The sequence below is a fragment of the Penicillium solitum genome (genome assembly GCF_028829755.1).
Source record: "Penicillium solitum strain IBT 25940 chromosome Unknown utg000009l_segment0_segment0, whole genome shotgun sequence".
In the NCBI taxonomy this organism is placed as follows: Eukaryota; Fungi; Ascomycota; class Eurotiomycetes; order Eurotiales; family Aspergillaceae; genus Penicillium; species Penicillium solitum.
The window spans coordinates 1-19,581 of NW_027072128.1; the positions used below are offsets into that span (position 1 = coordinate 1).

The 19,581-nt window shown below is 47.8% G+C and overlaps 7 protein-coding genes across 7 annotated transcripts; 3 read left to right on the forward strand and 4 right to left on the reverse strand.

Annotated features, from left to right (window-relative positions):
• Window positions 1–24: 24 nt before the first annotated feature.
• On the reverse strand, window positions 25–3,127 carry N7455_011110 (Peptidoglycan-binding Lysin subgroup; the record flags this gene model as incomplete). Its single annotated transcript, XM_040962608.2, has 3 exons — window positions 25–1,119; window positions 1,188–1,679; window positions 1,736–3,127. 3 exons carry the CDS (start codon window positions 3,125–3,127, stop codon window positions 25–27), a joined length of 2,979 nt encoding a protein of 992 aa, XP_040806948.2.
• Window positions 3,128–4,053: 926 nt separating this feature from the next.
• N7455_011111 (uncharacterized protein) lies at window positions 4,054–4,899 on the forward strand (the record flags this gene model as incomplete). Its single annotated transcript, XM_040962606.1, has 1 exon — window positions 4,054–4,899. One exon carries the CDS (start codon window positions 4,054–4,056, stop codon window positions 4,897–4,899), a length of 846 nt encoding a protein of 281 aa, XP_040806950.1.
• A 1,706-nt stretch (window positions 4,900–6,605) lies between these two features.
• Window positions 6,606–7,592, forward strand: N7455_011112 (LysM peptidoglycan-binding domain-containing protein; the record flags this gene model as incomplete). The annotated part of the gene is made up of 3 exons (XM_040962604.2): window positions 6,606–6,963; window positions 7,028–7,264; window positions 7,333–7,592. Coding segments are annotated over 3 exons (855 nt in total), but the record flags the coding sequence as incomplete, so codon positions are not given.
• Window positions 7,593–8,125: 533 nt separating this feature from the next.
• N7455_011113 (SET domain-containing protein) lies at window positions 8,126–9,463 on the reverse strand (the record flags this gene model as incomplete). Its single annotated transcript, XM_040962605.2, has 1 exon — window positions 8,126–9,463. The coding sequence occupies one exon, from the start codon at window positions 9,461–9,463 to the stop codon at window positions 8,126–8,128; it is 1,338 nt and encodes a 445-aa protein (XP_040806953.2).
• A 656-nt stretch (window positions 9,464–10,119) lies between these two features.
• N7455_011114 (uncharacterized protein) lies at window positions 10,120–11,854 on the forward strand (the record flags this gene model as incomplete). Its single annotated transcript, XM_065606592.1, has 3 exons — window positions 10,120–10,206; window positions 10,264–10,332; window positions 10,679–11,854. 3 exons carry the CDS (start codon window positions 10,120–10,122, stop codon window positions 11,852–11,854), a joined length of 1,332 nt encoding a protein of 443 aa, XP_065459758.1.
• A 2,698-nt stretch (window positions 11,855–14,552) lies between these two features.
• Window positions 14,553–15,695, reverse strand: N7455_011115 (uncharacterized protein; the record flags this gene model as incomplete). Its single annotated transcript, XM_065606593.1, has 3 exons — window positions 15,583–15,695; window positions 15,287–15,519; window positions 14,553–15,210 (listed from the first exon to the last, which is right to left on the reverse strand). The coding sequence occupies exons 1-3, from the start codon at window positions 15,688–15,690 to the stop codon at window positions 14,553–14,555; spliced, it is 999 nt and encodes a 332-aa protein (XP_065459759.1). The 5' UTR covers window positions 15,691–15,695.
• Window positions 15,696–15,983: 288 nt separating this feature from the next.
• N7455_011116 (NAD(P)-dependent alcohol dehydrogenase) lies at window positions 15,984–17,030 on the reverse strand (the record flags this gene model as incomplete). The annotated part of the gene is made up of 2 exons (XM_040962480.2): window positions 15,984–16,696; window positions 16,748–17,030. The coding sequence occupies 2 exons, from the start codon at window positions 17,028–17,030 to the stop codon at window positions 15,984–15,986; spliced, it is 996 nt and encodes a 331-aa protein (XP_040807075.1).
• Window positions 17,031–19,581: the final 2,551 nt, after the last annotated feature.

Here is a 19,581-nt window from a genome sequence, read left to right on the forward strand (position 1 = left end):
ACCCTAAACCCTAAGCCCTAAACCCTAAACCCTAAACCCTAAGTCATTCTTGTCAACCTCGAATTCCGAGCAGCTTCGAGTCTGCACGCAATTGGAGTCTGCTTCAATACTATGGCATTTTGCCCCATCGAAGTTGCCAAGGTAGTACAAAATCTGGGACGAGAACTTATCCTTGATGTCGTCTTCGTCAGAGTTGTCTCGGTAGGCCTTCCAATCCGCAATCACATCACTCCAGGCATCGGCGGCGCCAAGCTTTTCCCAGCGGGTCATGGGGGACCAATAGGGAGTCTCCCTGTAGTACTCGTCGTCACAGCCCTTGTTAGTCCAGTTGCCCCTGCGTTTACCAGCGCCTCGTGGAGTGATGATGCCAGACTTCGCTTGAAGTATAATACCAGGCCAATTATCGAATCCCTCGGGTGCGTCGTTGAATTCTTCCAAATCGGTGGCCCAGTTGACTGTGCCGCCCATACCAAGGGATCCGTACATCTTGGCTCGCTGAGCCCTGATTTCGGGGCTCATGTAGGCCACCCAATTTGTGTCGTCGTAGACCATGATGTTGCTGTTGCTGTGGGTGTCAATATAATGTTTATTGACGCGGGATGAGTTGTGCTTGAGGAGTTGGTTGATCTCCGCATTTGAGATGTAGCCTGCGGTATCAGTGCACTCTGCCTTATCGGCATTGGAATTCAGCCGGCCTCCGGTGAATTTGCACAGCGGTCCATCGCAGTCTGCATCGGCCATTTTGAAAGATCTTCCGTAGCTGCTGACGCCGACAACTACCTTGCCCGAGTCCACACCAGCCTTGGTGATTAGGGAAAGAGATTGTCGGGTCTCCGTCATATTGACATGGCTTCGCAGACAGCTTCCATCATCGCAACCTGGTTGAGCGTTGGGATTACCTGCATCCCATTGTCCGTGCAAATCATAAGTCATGAAGACGATGTAGTCAACAATCTTACTGATCTTCGCGATGGGGAAGCCCTTGAGGTACCAGTATGAGCCAGGAGCAGCAATTGAAACAGACTTGTCTTTGAGAAGATTCTTCAGAATCACAAGGAAAGCGAGATAGTTGTCTCCTTCGCTCTTGTCACCAGGCGGGGTTCCAGGAATATCAGGTGCCTGGTTTTTGTTAGTAACTGATCACACTTTCGGCCTCGGGGAGAAATTGCGCATCGGGCAGTACATACACTTGGGTACTCCCAGTCAATGTCGACACCGTCAAGGTTGTTTTCGTTCACGAAGTTCGCAATGTTAGTGGCAAGCTTCTTGCGATTAGCCGCGTTGGTTCCTTGGCGTAAAATCTGGTATGTGTCTGCTTGGGTAGAGAAGTCCCATCCACCGAAGCTGATAATCCTCTTGGGACCAGAGATATGCTTAAAGTTAAGGAACTGATAGTTGGTGGATTTGTCGTTAATGCTGATTTTGTAGTCGGAGGAGATATCGGCAAAACCAAAATGCAAGTGAGTATATTTTGAATGATCAACTTGCGACGCATCTTGATACAAGCAATCACGTTTGAACTGATAGCCTTCGTAGTATCCGATGCTGCGGAACTCGCTGGGGGCATTTCCTTTCACGATCTTCATACCACAGTGTGAGATGCAGCCGTTGGTGCCGGCTTTAGCAGTACCAGGGGCGCCCGTGTTAGTATCAGTACAGAATTCTGCCGTGGTTCCGCACTATAGGAAGTATTAGTGAGCCCAGTGTAACGGCGGAAATCAGATGGGGAGCATACGTGGCCAAATGTGTTGCAGCAAGCATTCAGTGGGCAAGGGTTGAGATCGGCAAGCTTGTTCATATCCTTTGGAGGCTTCGTGCCAGGAACCTGGGGACCACACTGGGCATCAGAAACCTCAGCCGGCATGGGCGGAGATCCTTTGCTGACACATATGACAGAATCTTTGAAGATATTTTTGCACCCAGTCCATCCCCAAGTCTTTTGATTGAAACCATCGATGTCTTTCTCGGTAAGACTATTGGCCGCAGCAATCGTTGAACAACTTTCGCCATCGCCAACAGTGGTTGTGGCACATGATCCGTCTTTGTTGGGCTTTGGGCTGAAGTCGGGAAGTGTACCAGAGGAGCAGCAAACGTGCTGACCAGGCTTTAACTTCGAGCAGAAGCCTTTTGCGGAGTTGTACTTAGTGAAGTCAGCCCCGGAGATACCACACCTCGAGGCGATTGCGGCGCAGCTATCACCATCCTGGACCTTCTCTGTTTTGCACTCCGCCCTGGAAGATAGCAGATTCCCCTCTTGCTGCGTAGATGACTTGGCAGGTAGGGGTGAACCAGAGGCTTTCATGCTGCTTGTGGTTGTATTTCTTGACTTGATGGAAGACAGCATGGGAGATGTAAAGTGGGCACTAGTCGTGAAGTTCGTGCTTTGTTCGAAGCCAAGGCACTCGGCATTGGACCAGGATTCAAAGGCAGACTGGATGGATCTAAAGGTGCCATTTCTCAGAGCCAGAAATCCAAAGACGTGTTGAGAGTCATAGTGTGGTCCACAAAGCTGCATAGCCAAGCTGTCTCGACGTCCATCGAAATCGTGGGAATCGTCGATGAGAGACTCCAGAGCCACATCGCTAATGTCTTTGCTTTGTAGACTGTTGCCAATGTAGATACCAGCTGAAGTGGCACCAAAGCGAGAATATAGCATAGCTGTCTTGCTGGGATCAAGGTGTCCGCGGGCAATATAATCACGCATTTGTCTGATCAAGGAGCGGTACTCGGATTCAGTGCCTTCTGAATGTGACGACCAGCCGATCTCATAGTTGACCTTATGCTCCTTCACAGGGCGAGAAATTCGCAAATGGGCCTGCGAGTTTTCTCTCCAGTCATTGCCGTATGCCGAGCAAGCGAGGATACGATGATAAGAGTTGGTATCATCGACATCATCGTACATATTGAAGCCATAGAACAGAGGCAGGTCACACCTTTCGAGCTGTTTCATATCGTGGTAGGTCGACCAATTGGAGGGATTGGGTCCCGTGACAATACATCGCTCGGGGCAGGCGTTGTTAAACCCCTGATAGCTTGGACTGGCACCCAGTCTGGGATTTCCCTGACCGGAGACGACTGCAGCTGATAGCAGTATGCCTGCAGCCATGCCATTCAAAAGGGGCGCCATGGCTTTGGACCCCTCTTTGCGGAGGTTGAAAAGAGTGTAATGTAAAAAAGTTGAAAAGAGTGAAGAAAGTTGACCAAAAGAGTGTATAAACAAATGAAATGAGTGTCTGTTGGGAACGGTGAAAGTCCCGAGAATCTCCCCAAGTCGAAAGGTATATTTATTCTGAGAAAACCATGTCCAGTGCTGGAGCAGCACAAATAAATATACGATATTTTCTCGCCCCCAATCTTAGACTTGACATATGTTGTAGAATACTCCCAAAGTACAAGTCTCTCCAGGGCTGCACTGGATCCGCAGACCCATCTGGTATGGCCCCCGGGTGTGATTGTATCACGGACGACATACTCATGCGGATACTTTCTTCGAGTCCAAGAACTAGATCCATCCGGTGTTTCAGAGAAATGCACCATAATCTCCGTAGAATGCCATGAAGTATAGGACACCCAATTGCAGCGTTTGTACAAATCATACAGGGGCCGCCAAGAGTGGCAAAAGACCCCTAAGCACTGGCTTGATCCACTGCACTGGCTTGGCCTATTGTAAAATAGACATAAACTAGGGTTATTACATACATATACGTAATAATGTACGGATTAGTTGTGTATTTGTATATAATTTCGTATATAATTTCGTATTGAAATGACCCACTTTAAAAAAAAAGGACCCTCTTTTCCACCCCCAAACTACAAAACCTTCTAATCTCCCTAGCGCGCGTAGTCCCGTTTGTGCCCGGAAAAATTACACCACATTTGGGGTACTTCGGTACTTCGCCCTGCATCAAAACTTCCCCTGTCTTTAGATCTCTTCTCCTGACCTTGACAGCCTTGGGATCGATATCATTGATCTCGGCTTTTTCTTTTAGACTGTCCTAGTCATCCATTGTCTCACGACAGACCTTTCCACTCCAATATTGCCGAACTCGCAGGATGTTCAACATCAAGGCGCAACTTCTCGCCCTCGGCCTTATGGCGTCTCTAGGAGCGGCCAATACGCATGACTTGGGCTTCGGAGAGGTCGATCTGATCTTCCCACGAAATGGCACCTTTGAGCCGATGGAGCTTATGCCCGTCATCTTCGCGTATCAGAACCCTAGAGTGATTGATGGACTCTATCCATACCTCAGATACGGAGTGTGGCCGGTGGATCTCCCAAGGGGGAATCAATCAATGGCCGCCTATTTCGATGACGGTGAGTTGCCTCTTAATACGACGGACCCGGTGTGGTACCTTAAGGGTAGCATACCAAGCACTCAGCATCCCGAGAGTCTAAACACCGAGAATGAATGGCAATTTAACTGGGGAATTGAATACACAAACTGCTCTACATCGACGAATGGGACCACTTCCGACGACAAGCCCGAGTTCAACTTGAGCGGCCCGTCCCAGAGCCAGAGCCATTCCATCCGCTTCACTACGAAAAAAGGGGCAGGTCAGCCCAATTTGACCGCTCTTACTGCCGATGACAATTGCGATGACATCTCCGCCATAGTGTTCAACGTCAAGAAAACTCTCATAGCTCAATCGGGCTACCTCGAAGGCGACAAATGCGCCGTGCTCGATACTCCAGCGCCTACTCCTTCTCCTTGCAAAGTCAGTATCGTTCCTTCGGCTGCCTCGAGCATAGCAGCTGCTATCACCTCGGCTAAGTGCCGGGGTATTGACCCCGTTGTGAGCTGCCCAGCTAAGCACAGCGGGGCTGCTATTACCGATATAGCTTCTTCGCTGAAATGGTGGACTACTAGTGTATTGATTGTGGGAGCGTTCTTGATTTAGATGCGATCTTGTTCATATTTCTATGTATTAGAGCATTCTACATGTATGAAGTATTACTGTCACAGCGAGATTGGAGATATCACATTTTTTTAATACAAGGAATGGGGCCAATTTAGGGTCGCATTTGAGCTGAATTGACGAAATACTAGATAATAAATATGTTAGTTATAAATTATGTAAATATTCCAAATACTAATAAATCAATAACATCACCAATAACTATTCTCTACACAATATACAGAATAGGAACTATAATATCACCACTAACATCCCTAGCCATGGGCCTTTGCACACCGGAGTTCACCGTGGACCTCGTCGGGTCGTGTGATATTTAATATATCTAGCTCTTGGCCTTTGTTTAAGGTCCCTACGCACCTCGGAACTCCACGACTTGTCGACTTTCGTACTAGAACAAGCTTAGTGCTGCAACCTCACTTCAATTTAGCACTTTCTTGGCATTACAAGTAGCGGCTTGAAAAATTTACGTGAGGGCAAATTTACGTGAGGGCAAATTTTTCTTGTGCTAGTAACTTTTACATTATTCAAACAGCAAGTTGCCTTCCGAGTACGGAGTATAACTAACTAACTATAGGGTCTATTGGCAAACTACACTATTAAGTACCCTAGTACCTGTATTTCCTAGTTAAGTACCCTCCTCAATGCCAAGTAAAAAGGCTTATTAAGTCCCACAGCGCTCTTCCAACCGGGGTCCTAATGTTGGGCGCGATTGAATTAGGGAACCTTGAGCCCTTTGAGAGCATGGTCTCCGACAATCTTTTGCATTTACGAGGGCACAAAAACAATAACGGTTCCATAGGGCTAGATTATACACTACCGGTCGATTGCGGGTGGAACAATCGGGGGTGGAAGGTGGGTCAAGCCCTGGTAATTTAAATGTGGCCAATTCACATCAAGAATGAAAGTCCTGCCAACCCCTTTTCCCATTCCCGGGCCGGATCACCAATCGGGACACCACGACTGAAGTGCAGGTGGAGATCCGGTTAGGCATAAGGCGGTTTTTGAAATCAGGTTCGAAGGTCAGTGCAGTTTGGAACTGGGCCGAGGTTTGCGATAGGCTGATGCCTTGGCTGAATTTTGAGCTGTGGCTGACTTGTGTAGGGTTTGCGAGGGACTCTTGGTTCCTCGGGCGTTTTTAGGGCCTTGGCGTGCTTCCAACGTTACAGTCTGTAAGCGGAAAAGCGAGTAAACCCGGCCCCATCCATCCTATTTGGGACTATCAAAGCTGCAATAGGGCCCATTTGCATAGTTCAACCTACGATGCAGCCCACTGCAATTTCCTTTGCCATGATGGATTGAGATTGAACTGAGACAGCACTACTCATATCTATCGCGCCGGTGATTTTGGATGCGGGTCGACAAGTCTCCCAGAAACGATGGAGGAATTGGAGTCAACCATGTCGTTGGGGGCTAATTGTGTCGAAAGACTCTCAAAATGCATATAAATGCACAAGTTATCCGACGCTATGGCCCAGTCTGGTTCAGATCGACTTGGTTCCTGAAAATCATTACTAGAATTCAGCAATATAGTCATTATGTACGGAAAGTCTGTTCTTGCCTTGGCTCTCTTGCCGGGATTGATTTCTGCACGCTCCATCAGACATGGCTTTTCTCGTCGTGGTGTTGACTGCACCTTCACGATAGCTGCCAATTCTGGAGACACTTATGAGACCTTTGCCGACAGCTAGGGCATAATAACCAAGGAGCTTAAGTCCCTCAATCCTGATCTGGACTGCGCCAAATTCGATGGTCTCGCTGAGTACTGTGTCTCTGGTGAGGCGAATGATGATAAGCCCACCAAGACTACCGCAACTTCCAGCGCCGCTGAGACCACGACTGCCGTGACGACCTCCAGCTCGACCGAGACTACTAAGGCTCCCACCACGACCTCTTCGGCCAGTGACCATAAGCCCACCCAACCGGGTCTGGCTGAAAACTGCGATAAGTTCTATAAGGTTTCGGACGGGGACAGTTATTATAATATTGAGGCTTCAGCCGGAATCACCCATTCGCAATTCTTGAAATGGAACCCCTACATCAACGAAAGTATGTTCCCACATCTTCATTCACATTTCTTTCTTCTCTAGCTTAGCTAACTAACAATTATCAGAGTGTACCAACATCTGGGGAGACTACTACGTCTGCGTCCACGTCCCTGGAGCAACTACTACCACTTCTGCTGCTCCCACGCCTACTGACAGTGGCAAGACCCCCGCACAGTCCGGCATTGCCGAAAACTGCGATAAGTTCCACAAGGTCGTTTCCGGTGATCAGTGCGACTCCATCCAGGCCGAGTACAAGATCACCCACAAACAGTTCATCGACTGGAACCCCGCCATTAACTCTGGTATGTGAGAAACCGTTCAAAGAATATCTCCAACCCATTTCCTCAACACTAACTCTTACGCGCCTCAGACTGCACAAACCTGCAACTGGACTATAACGTGTGTGTCCACATTCCCGGTGCTACCAACACCCATGGCCCTACACCGCAGATGCCCAACCTGTCCTCGGACTGCAAGACATACCACAAGGTTGCTGATGGTGAGAGCTGCCCTGCGATTCAGAAGGAGGCTGGTGGTATCACTCTCGCTCAGTTCCGTAAGTGGAACCCGACCATCGATGCGAAGTGCAGCAACCTTTGGAGTGGATACTACGTATGCACTGGCGTTTAATATCCCATAGTATATGATGGTTGCTGTAGAAGGAAGTTGGCATCAATATGACCCTCAGAGTCATCACGCGAGCCCGCCGGTCAATGTTATGTATTTATAGTCTAGAACTGGCATGAATTTTGATCTTGTTGGATCTTATCGAAACCTGGCAAGAGAAACTTAGATACATGTGGACAAGCCCCAGGGCTGTGGTATACTATGAGGAAAATGTTGGTGAAGTTAACATCGTGGATTATCTATTCTCTAGTTTCTATGGATATAAAGAGCTTGAAAGTGCCTCTTAGTAGTAATATTACGGATTTCTAGGTCGCTAGAGCTAAAGCGGTATTCCTAGGAGCAAGCGGTAGATAATAAAAGCGATAGTTCATTAAAATCAAGCGAAAATAAAAAGAATCTGAATAGCGTGGTGCATTTTTTTGAGGTGAGCTGTTAAGCTGCTCTCGGGCAACTTTGCTCAGCCAGTGAGCAAAAGGCTAAAACGGAAAGGGAACGCCAATGAAGTAGCAGAGGAAATCAAGTACGTGGTTAGTCACCTACTCACTCCCAGAACCATCACAGTGCCCGCATAGGCAGTCATAGTCAAGAGCAGTCCAGTACCTATCACCATAGCCAACGGTGATCTCTTCAAATGGCAGAATATCACGAATGACCTCAACTGTGCACACAACTCGGTTTCCAATGGTACGAGTCATGAACTGCGTTGCGGGCCGGCACGAGTGGCTGATAAAACGAGTCCAGTTGCCAAACTGGTGGGGGCAAATTGTACACAAACTGTTAACTGTAGTGGTAGTAGTAGTAGTAGTAGTAGTATTGTTTTTGTCGTCGTTTTGCGTCAGAGGATAGACATTCTCTACGATATCGGGAAGGAGCTCGCCCATGAATATATCGAGAATATCACCGCGTCGGAATCTAGTCAGCGCTCGAACACCAGTGCCAGTCCCGGAGTATTCTCTCAGCTCAATCAGTTCTCCTGCCCGAGTTTCCAAGCGGCAGGCACACGAAACGGGGCTGCCACATCGAACACATTGGCGTCCAACATTTGTCGGAGTACCATTGGCCTTGTGGCGAAGCGTCGGGTCCTGTTTCTGACCACTCCACTTCTTGGGATCATAGATACTCTCGTTAATGTGCTTCTGTAACTGGCCGTTGTAGCTGGGCTCCTTTAGCTTGCCGTCGAGCGTGATGACGGTGTGGTGAGGGTGGTCGACTTTCCAGTTCATATATGTCTCGATTTCAAGTTTCATATCGGGCAGGCCTGGAATGGGGTAGTTCTGGTAGATCCAGAGAATGTCGCGCCACTTCAGGGTACGGTTGTGCGAGTAAAGTTCAATACTCAAGAAGTTTTCGTGAATCTTCTGGAGCAGGCAGCCCCAGGCTCTATCGTCGGCTTCTTTGATACCTCGTCGGAAAGACTCGGTATGGGAACAGATAGCAAACATCTTCCATCCGAGTGCAGTAACGAACTGTAAGAATCTACTGTTAGGTGTGACGGATTGGAACTCACCATGTTCCGCCTCGAAGGATTGCATGCAGGACATGTAGCCGGTAATTTCCCGCTCCATAAACCCTTCCGTAAAGGTACGCAGGTTGGAGAACGTCTCTAGACAACCATAAACATTCTCTCCCGCAAGTCTCTCAAGCTCGCAGTAGGCGTTGATGTCATGGTATATGGCCACGGTGATATCAGTAGCTTCCTTGTTTGCCGTCTGGTTCTTGGCCTCTTCGGAGCCCCAGGGCGGGAAAAGCTTGTTGAGATCGATAGGAGGTAGGGGGGCTTTGGCGATCTTCTTGTTGACCCTTATATTGGTAGTCTTCTTGCTGGCAGTCTTCTTGCTGGTAGTCTTGCTTGCGTTGTTGCGTGTCGGGGCCATTGTGGTAACTATAAAAAGTAATAAGATAAGAGGTCTTATAAAGATAAGAGTGAAATGTTGGATGTTGGATGTTGGATATTGGATATTGGATGCTGTATTGTTTAGAATGTATGATGAATGATTGATTATCTGGCGGGGGAGAGAAGTGCCTTTATACTCGTTCGCCTCGGCCCAGGAGCTATTGCATTATTATACGCACTTCTTTGTTTCAACCATAAATAGTATGGTGTTGCAAATGTCCAGAGTAAGCCATTCAAACACTTAAAAGAGACAATGAGTTCTCGAAATATGTTTGAATTCATTGTGAATCGTGAACTGAACCGACAAATTATCCTTGTTAAAGTCAGAACAAGGTGAAAAACTGAAAGAAATGGCCGAGAATAACCCCAAAGAGCTATATATTTTAGGCCCAAAGAAATGAAGAACTAAGGCAGGGGGAAGCACAAGGAGAAGAAAGATGTAAATAGCGGAATGACGCTTGACGCTTGACGCTTGGCGTCATATGGTGGGGAAGCTCCGTTGCGACACTTTGTCTTTGTCTTTCTCTTTCTTTTTTCCCAACTCTTCTGCCTTCATTTGCTTTTTATTTGCTGTTAGTATTGGTATGCTTGTACATTGATATCTTCATTTCCGGTTTCAGCGCAGAACCAGACAACATGGCCTCCGAGCCGACCGAGGAAGCTATCACCAGCTTTATCAGTTTTACAAGCACGACACGCGAGCAAGCCATCGCTTTCTTGAAGGTAGGAGACTGACACCGGGCTGATAAACTGTATTGTAACTAAAATTATTCTGTACAGGGAAACAATCTCGACTCACAGAAAGCGATTAACGCATACTTCGAAGATCCGACAGGGTCTCAGCTAAAGGTAAATTTGGCGGCGCGCAGCAACTTCTGGCTATGAGCTGACATCTCAAAGCCGATAACTGGTTACTGGGATGACAACAGAGGTTCTTGTAAGATCACCTCCCTTATGCGAATTCGGGTTGGAAATTAACATACCCCGCCTCAGCATGGGATTTTGCCCAACAAGACAACGCGCCACCAATGCCAGCGACAGCACCGCCCTCTCGTCCTCCTTCCCGAACGGAACTACGTGACCCGGAACAAAATACTGGATATCAAGATTCAGTCGCGATAGCTCCAAAAGGTATCATGATCTTGACATTTCAACTGCAAGAGGTATGCTAATTTGTGGTTATTTGACCATATAGAAGGTTCTGGACAAGGTCTCAGTTTGGCGGAACGCGAAGAAAAGGAATTGCAGCAGGCAGTTGCCATGTCTTCCCGAGGATGGGGACCAGACAGTCTGCGAGGCCAATTTGTTTGCACTCGTGAGCAATTTCATTGGTCACGTTACTTCTACTTTCCTGATGGGTGAGGCGTTCGTGGAGAATTCCCCTAATCTCGCAGAAGACCTTGGAAGACTCGACGATTGCTTTGTGACATTGTTTGCCGGCACTCCTCGCTGGGTCCCGCATCCAGCGGCTTCTGCAGGGCACGCGGCCAGTGATCGGCTTCGCCATATCTTTTCGGTCTTTCACCGAGCTTTTACCGCTTGGGACGATGGGATTGACGCTGGCATTGAATTGCGTGACCTTGATGATGTCTCTGAACTGGTCAAAGATAGGATGCGGACTTTCCGTAAATTGGAGCTATCTCCAGGTGCCAGTGCTGCAGGGCACTTGTCTCTGTATTATGATCTGATTGAACACACGACCAAGATCACTTTTTGGACAATTACTCATCTCTTTGCCGAACCTTCACTTCTCGATCAAGTCCGCAAAGAGATTGCCCCTTATGTGGTGGCTTCCAGGCCACCTCGGGAGGAAACCGGTTTCCCCTTCGATGAACCTCCTCGTCTCTCTCTGGATATTGAAAAAGTGCTCACATCTTGCCCTCTATTCCGAGCGTGTTACTATGAGACTGTGCGCCTTCATTCGGCGGGAATTTCGTTCAAGAAGCTGGCGTCTGATGTGACACTTTCCGAGTCGGCAGAAGAAGCTGCCTATGGTCTGACGGAGCCCCGTACATACAAAGTTGCAAAGGGCGAGGATATCATTGTGCCCCATGGTGCCCATTATCACGATGCTCGATACTTCTCAAATCCGGAGCAGTATGATCCCCTGCGATTTCTCGTGACTGATCCTGAAACGGGAAAACAAGTGGCTGATTCAAGCATCCTTGCCCCCTTTGCGGACGGATTGTATGGGTCGACAAACAATGGCTTTACCGAGAGAGCTATCTTAACTTTCACTGCTGGTATTGTGGCCTTGTGGGATATTGAACCCACAAGTGGTAAATTCCTCTCAGTTCCAGGGCATAAGACTAGCTGGGGAGCTTGCCGACCTACCAAGGAGCTGCGGGTGAAGATGAAATTGAGAGTATAGACTGTATTTGAAGCATTGGGCATTTTGATTATAGAGAAATCCTTGTGGTCTTCAACGGCGAGTCGTTCGTAAGTCTCGAGGTCCTGTTCGCTGCTAATCGGTCGGCGTGCAAATCGTCGGCCGTGGTCTTCCAACGCAACTAGTGACGTAAATAACTCTCGTGCATCCCCTTCGGTTAGTTGCAGGTAGCGGCAGACAGATTCGTAAATTTTCCGCTGTTTATCCTCAGTCCGTCCACGGACGTAGTCGTAGGGGACAGTGTTTTCCGATAGGAGCGGGAATTTTCCCTGTCGTGGAGCGAGACGGTGTTTGCGCTCGGAGTGGCCTCCAAAGGAGATCGTGGCAAAGTCGGATGAACTCTGGAAAAGTCGTCGGCCGGTTGCGTTCCCTCTGTTGTCTCTCCCGCTCCTCTGCCTACCTTTGGCGTTCCTCTGCTCGTTTCCTTTCCTCCTCTGCCTTGAGAAAAAGCGCCTTGTAGTCTGGGGGGCTGTTCTCACTCATCTTTATTGTAAATAAAGGAAGATACAGGTGAGAAACCCTATGGCGATGTTGTTGGTCATACTCCCTTGTATTGAAGCTCAAAGAGGGTGCATACTCGGTAAAAGTGTTTTTCCGCTGGCACGTGATCCGTGGGGAGCCCCTTTCCACTTAGTCAGCTAAGAATGTAGTTAAGGCCTTGTAAGGAATGGTATCTCTTCCCGAGGCGCTGAACTTTGTTCGCTGACGCAACCTGCAATGATCATTAGATAAAAAATACTTGGAGGGCGGACGTCTACGAGGTATTTATAGGGATAAGCCTTGCTTGGTCCTGGTGGTCTCTGACAGTATCAGCAGTTTTGGGTGGGTTGATGGCAAAGTGTACCAGAAGTTTTTATAATGCTAATATTCCTAGATGGTGCAATTAACATTTCTCGTCGCTAGAAGGTGGACCGGACCGCCTAGGGCTCAAAATAGTCCGCCCTAAGGTTTGTTTGCTAAATCGTTCAATGAGAGAGTCGCTCGGATGCGTTAAGCAAATGCTGGATATGACCAAGATTTATATATATCTAAAGGTTCCTCGATTAACCTTCAACTCTCGTTTAGGTCTTAACCGCTTCCTAACCACTCTTCTTAACCACCCTTCTTAACCACTCTTCTTGACTACTCTTCTTGACCACTCTTGACCACTCTTGACTACTCTTGACCACTAGCATTAATCACCCTCCACTTACCACTAGATATCTCATCTGAATATTATTTGCGACGATACTCAGTAGGCTGTTTATCGACGCACGCAGATGTGCTGACCTCAAGAACTCATTTATTAGGTATGTTGGACTCAAACGTAGACTGCGCCAAAACCCGCAAACCCGCAAACCCGAAAAAACCCAACCCGCAAATGGGTCGGGTTTCGGGTCGACTTTCATAACCCGCAATGGGTTTCGGGTTAGCTTGGGTAACCCGCGCGGGTTTGCGGGTTACCCATACGGGTTACTAAACAGTGCAAACATAGGAAGAGTCGTATCTACATAAATTGTGCATTTCTTACCTATATCTTATTGTATTTCCTTTTCACCTTAAGAGGGTAAAAGCTCCTACAGCCCGCTCTAATTCCAATATACCACTACTATTTCTAACGGCTATCAGAAATTACTTATACGTGAAAAGCCACTTTAGCCTATACTGTTTCTGACCGCGGTCAGAAATCAAGCCTAAAACCTCCCTCGACTGTTACTATTATACTATATTTCCTATATATACTTAGATTGTAAATAACACAGTTATCAATTTGAAGCTAATAGTATTCCTATTCATCGTTATCCTGCCTTATACGTTTCCGGGATCTAACAAATCCACGTACCTAAGTATTCCCTTCCTTAGGTATGGGTAGTGGGGTATCACACTCTGGTCCTTGATCATCGTTACTAGTTGATAGAGTAGGCTGCTCGGTCTCCCCTCTATTACTGATCTCTACCATCATCCCATCTTCCTCATTATCGCTAATCGGATCAAACTCGCATATATAAAGACTATCATTCTGCTCTTCGTTAGCTGTCTCGACCTTATCGCGAGAGAAGAATTCCTTCAGAAACGTATACTCGGCTTCTTCGAAGTCAAACCTCGATGTATATAGGTATATTATAAGATCCTGAATAGTATCGGCGTTAAGTCTACCTCGGTAGTAGTGACTAGACTGCGACAACGCCCATGAAAGTGGAGACACTTTTAGCGTCGCCAAGACATATGCGGGCACTCTTGGCAAGGTGGATACTGCCAAGAACTAATTATACACATAAAATAGCCTAATAGGGTAATTTTTGCATTATTTTTGCATAAGGGTGGGCGATGGGCGTTAAATTCCAAAAGGCCCACGGGCCGTGGACACTTCCTAGTGCCCATGGACGGGCGATGTCGCAGTCTATCCAAGGCATCCTTCTGCGAATAACCTCATGAAGATATATCGTAACAATACGGTTCTATAGATAATAATTACTCATCATCGTTAGCAGTGTGTGGCTTGTTTATGATCGGAGCTAGGCCCCGCCTAGGTGAGAAATAGGCGAGCACCGCTTTACTGTCGAGAGACGCCAATACTAAGATCTCTGAAATAATCAACTTTCCTCTGCTAGGAATTAAGAATACAAGGTTTAAACCTGAGAATTCAGGGCGGACTAAAAGTGTTTGAGGCTTCGAGAACGCCTGCGCCCAAATGACTTGACTATACATGAGCTCTCCAAGTCGACTCTAAAAACTCCTGAACAGTCCTCGGTTTAAAGCCGGGGAATCTGCTTCCAATTCGCCCTTCGTCAGGTAAATGAAAGCCCCTTGCAAGGTAAAGTTGATATCCGAATACACTGTAGTCTAAAAGTTCATTTGGCTGTATGCCACTTCCGTCGGGAACCTTTAGTATAGGAATATTGCCTTTTTTGACGTCCTCGGCCTTCAGATATTCGACTTGAAACTTTTCACCTTCATATAGTATATGATAGTTAGAACAAACTGCATATTGTTCCAGGAAAGAGTACTTACCGCAGATTTCCTCCGCTATCCTCAAAACCTCACTTAAAGTAGTGTCATCCCCATTGCAAAAGCTGAATTCAGACCATTCATCGACTTCTAACAGCTTGGCAACCAAGGTTGCAGCATCATAACTGTAAATCATGGTGATAGGGGTATTCCCATCCCCAGGAATGTAAGCTTGTCGATTGAGAACATCAACGACAATGTTCATTGGGGCAATATTTGAACGAGCGTGTGGCATTCCCAGGAAATCCATGAATGCGCCACAAACAGGGCGAGTATAGATCAAATTGCTGTTCTTGAGAATATTTGCAGCCTCCAAGAACCAGTCAATCCCTGGATCAATATGTCGCCTCCTGCCGGTGTATGTAAGCTTTAGGTACAAAAGGAGTATCCGGGGTATAACCGGGGCGAGGGCTAGGGAGGCGATACTCTTTATGTGTAAAATAGCCAAATTCACTCGTTATGAACCTTTGTACCGTGCTTGCTTCGTCGGCAGCCTTGATTAAACTGATTTGGGCCTGTGAACAGTCATCTCCTAACATGCCAATTGCACAGATCACCGTCTGTACCGCATGGCGCTCTAGCTGTTGCACAAGTGTTGAGTGATCATCATAGTCTATTTGTACATATTGTACGTCATTGACTGGTGATTCGATATGTCCCTAGTTCAATTGTCAACCGGTATGCTTTGAGGAATTAGAGGGGTTTGCTTTACTGGAACATACCCTTCGTGTCAGAGCCACCACCGAAAATTTGTTCTCATTCAGGATCTGTTCAACGATTGTTCTTCCTACGGCACCAGTCGCACCGGCCACTGCAATTGTCAAGGCCATATGGGGTTGTTGCAGGGAAAAGGTAGACAAGATCGAAGATCGATGTTCGTCTTATGCGGGGCGATCCAATAACACGTGACTAGGTATTAGCCGGACTATCTATGTACCTATGAGGGTTAATGCCTGAGGCAGAAACTATACGGCCTAAGGCCGCCACAACAGGTTTGACTCACTTTCGTTTATGCGTTACATCAACTGCACTTGCAATTTCTATGGATATTTTTTTGCTAACAATGTGAATATAATACATATGGACTATTAAAAGCCTTTCTATCGATGGTCATCATCCTCGTTTAATCCCGAACCAGAACACCGCGGTATCGCATCTTTCCATCACGCAGAGTCTGCATAGCAGCCTCGACACCATCTTTGGTTAAGGGGAAGGTCATTGTAGTCGGGCTAATCTTCTTATCCGCAGCGAACTCAACCAATGTGCGCAGACTCTTGCGCGACGCAACAAGCGAACCCTGGATCCGGATACCCTTAAGATTCATGAACAGAAGGGGAACAGGCGAGGGAGCAAAATCGACAGTCAGAGGGTAGATTGAGCCGTGCACATCCATAAGCGGGATGAGGCTAGGGTAGTCGACGTTGGCGCTACCGCAGAGCAGTAGGTGATTCACAGGCTTGAAGTCCTTCAGTTCCTCGCCCTTGCGGAATACATGGTACTCGGACGCCCCGAACCCGAAGGCCTCCTCACGCTTCGCCTCCGAGCTGGACAAAACAACGACGTGGCACCCCATCGCCGAGGCGAGCTTGATAGCCAGGTGACCAAGACCACCGACGCCCATGATGGCCACGCGGTCCGTCGGCTTGACGCCGTATTCCGTCAAACAGGTCCAGACGGTGGCGCCAGCGCACATCAAGGGCGCTGCATCGCCGGAGTCATAGCCATCCGGGATGGGAACGACGCATCCGGCATCCCAAACGACGCCGCCGCCAAACGAGCCCAAATCGTGGTCGTGTGAGCCGTATTCCTTCTTATTCTCGCAGTATTGGTCCCAGCCTGGTTACTATTAGCATGTTGTTGATCTTGTCTTGGGGTTGGAATTCGTACCCGTCAAGCACTTGTCACAGTTTCCACACACGTAGTGTGTGTATCCGTATCCGACACGCGCTCCAACCTGGACATTGGTGACATCCCGGCCGAGCTGGCGAACGATACCAACACCCTCATGGCCGAGAGCCATCCCGGAACAGAGATAGTGCTCATCTGTGCCGCATAGACCGGAGTGTGTTGTTTCGATGTAGACCTCGTTGGGCTGCAAGGTGCGGGTGGTCTTGTCGGCCACGATCTTGCCCTCCTTGGAGCCACGGAAAACCTCAAAAGTGACGCTCATTATGACAGTGTGTGAACGTGATTTTGCAGGAAAACAAATTAGTGTAGCGTGAGATAAGAGGGCAAGACAGATGGCAGTCCTTTTAAATCAAATCGCTTCTCCAACTTCCGAGTTTTACATGTCTGGGATTTATCAGCCTGGTCCCTGAGCTGTGCCGTTTCCCGTCGGTTCTCAACATGAGAGTGCCAATGAAGTCTCTGCTAGGTGTGGATCAAACGATGATCAAATGGATTAAAGTTATTCTGTATCATTCTGCAGCACGTTGTGTAGATCGGCTAGTGGCCATCGAGCCTAATCACTGCTATTGCCGAGACATCCGGCCGTCTTCTCGAAGGCCTGTGGAACCCGTCTGGGAATTTTATGTTAAGCTAAACCACAGAGGGTGCCCTCCGAGCAAAGTCTCCACTAAGCCAGATAATTTGAGATGGCGCAAGGGGTGGAATTCCTCCGAAGTCAAAGCTTGTCGGAGACTTTTGACCTTGGGTCGGGTTTACTCGGCATAGATATTATAATCATTGTGCCGATAACATGGTAACATCCATGAATACCTTGATGGAATGACAGGGAATTTTGCCATAACCTTAAAATTCGTCCCGAGTCCATGGAAAACTCGGTGCTTAACCTAAATTATTCAGTGACGTCAGTACATATCGATGTACTGCATCTTGTAGGAACGTGGTCTTTTACAGTACGGACTACTACAGGCACAGCTGATTGAGAACTTGAGTGTGGTCTCTTTTTTTCTAATATGGTAGAAAATATAGAATAAAAAGGGATTATTTTGGCTTAACATTTTAAAGTCAGACATGTGTGGGTGCTGAATATTCCTTGAGCGCGCTACAAATTGAGACCCTCTTTTGTTGACAGAAACATCATACGATCCTCCTCCGATAATCACTTTTAGTGGATGATTTTCACTCCGGTTCCCACTGAGCGCGGATGTTGTCGCTGGTGAGCGCCTTTTCCCTTGTGGAAAGTGGGTGGGAAAGGTATGGCCGGCCGAGTTGCGTCATTTCTTGGGTTGTCACAATGTCCAATTATCCATTGGAGATAAAGCGCGATCCCCTTTGCTTGGCTTGGACTCGGGGACCGCGTGTAATATGTGATAGTAGGTCGGATTTGTTGCCGAGTTTTTGGATTGCCTTCGGGGCTGATATGCTATCACAAAGGATCGTGGAGGATGTTAAATACTTATTTATTGCTTGATCCCTGACGTACAGGCTGTATGTAAATTGAGCCGAGGGTGTAGAATGTGCCAATAAGCTCAGCCATATGAAGAGACCACCGATCCAGCGGTCCCACATGGATTTGTTGGAAATCCATCATCTCCAGGTCGTCATCGGGCGCGATCATGGCAGCACCTAAGTGCCCCTGGCGACTGGAGGTAGTCTGCCATCCGAGTAGACGACAACGTCGGATTTCGACCGTACAGCTCCGGCCCGCTTTTTGGCACTGCTCGGTCTGAACCGATCTCGGCCTCGCTGAAAGGCTTCTGTAGCCATTGTGGGAGTTGTGTTCACTCGGACGACCAATTTTGGGGTGGGGGGGGACACTTTATGTTGACCTTCACGCCCAACGAAAGGGAATCCGATCCCTTCACTTGTGTTGTAGATAAATGGGTTTCGTCTAACAAAAAAAAAGAGAAGAGATTATTATTATTGGATTTCGTGGCAGTGGGCGCAGACTAACGAATTATTGCACATGGGAGGCGAAGGACCAGGCCAATTTCTACAGCTACAATTAGGTTGTGGACTGCATGGGCGCTTCTCAGAACGTCGACCATGTTTGTTGAAGGCGAAGAATCTCCCGTTCCATTTGTACAATATTTGACAACATCGTGAGCCCGGAAAATGCCTTCCTTGCACAGCTCATCTGGTCGCAAAGGTACGCGCATCGATGACAATGATGCGCATGAAGTTGATAGGTTTCTACCACATAGTACTCATTTCCATGGGGAATGCGCACGTCATGAGGAAGGGCCGGGAAACCGGGCAGACCTCGGCATTGCGACAAAGAGTGTCACTGTCAAAATGTAAGTTGCAACCGACACTGGACAGCTGCTTTTACATGCACTGGCCCACATGCACCCTGAACAACAAGGAACGATACAACGATAGCCAGCTCATTGGGCTAACTTGGGGCTCGATGCGCCAAGTCGCTAATTTCAGCATCAATTGATGATACAATCGCTGTCGAGAATTTGCCGATGAAGAAGCAAAGGTTGAGCGCTTCTTGGTGCAGAGATGGGAGTTGCGACCGGGAGCGGCGAATCGGGGAAACCGATAATTCGTCCCGCCGCAGCTGCTAAGAGAGCGGTACGTCAAAGCTACAATGTGAGATCTTGATCCAGATGTATACAATGCGAATTGGGCTTCGCTACTTCTTGTTCAAAATCAAGGCAGCCGAGAGCGACTGGTGTAATTGTGACGAGGGCTCGCAAACACCGAAGCATATTCTCATGCAATGTCCGAACTATAACATGCCGCGAACGAAACTGCGAAAGCTGACAGAAACCTGTCTGTATTGCAATGTATGGGTACAAATGGCATAG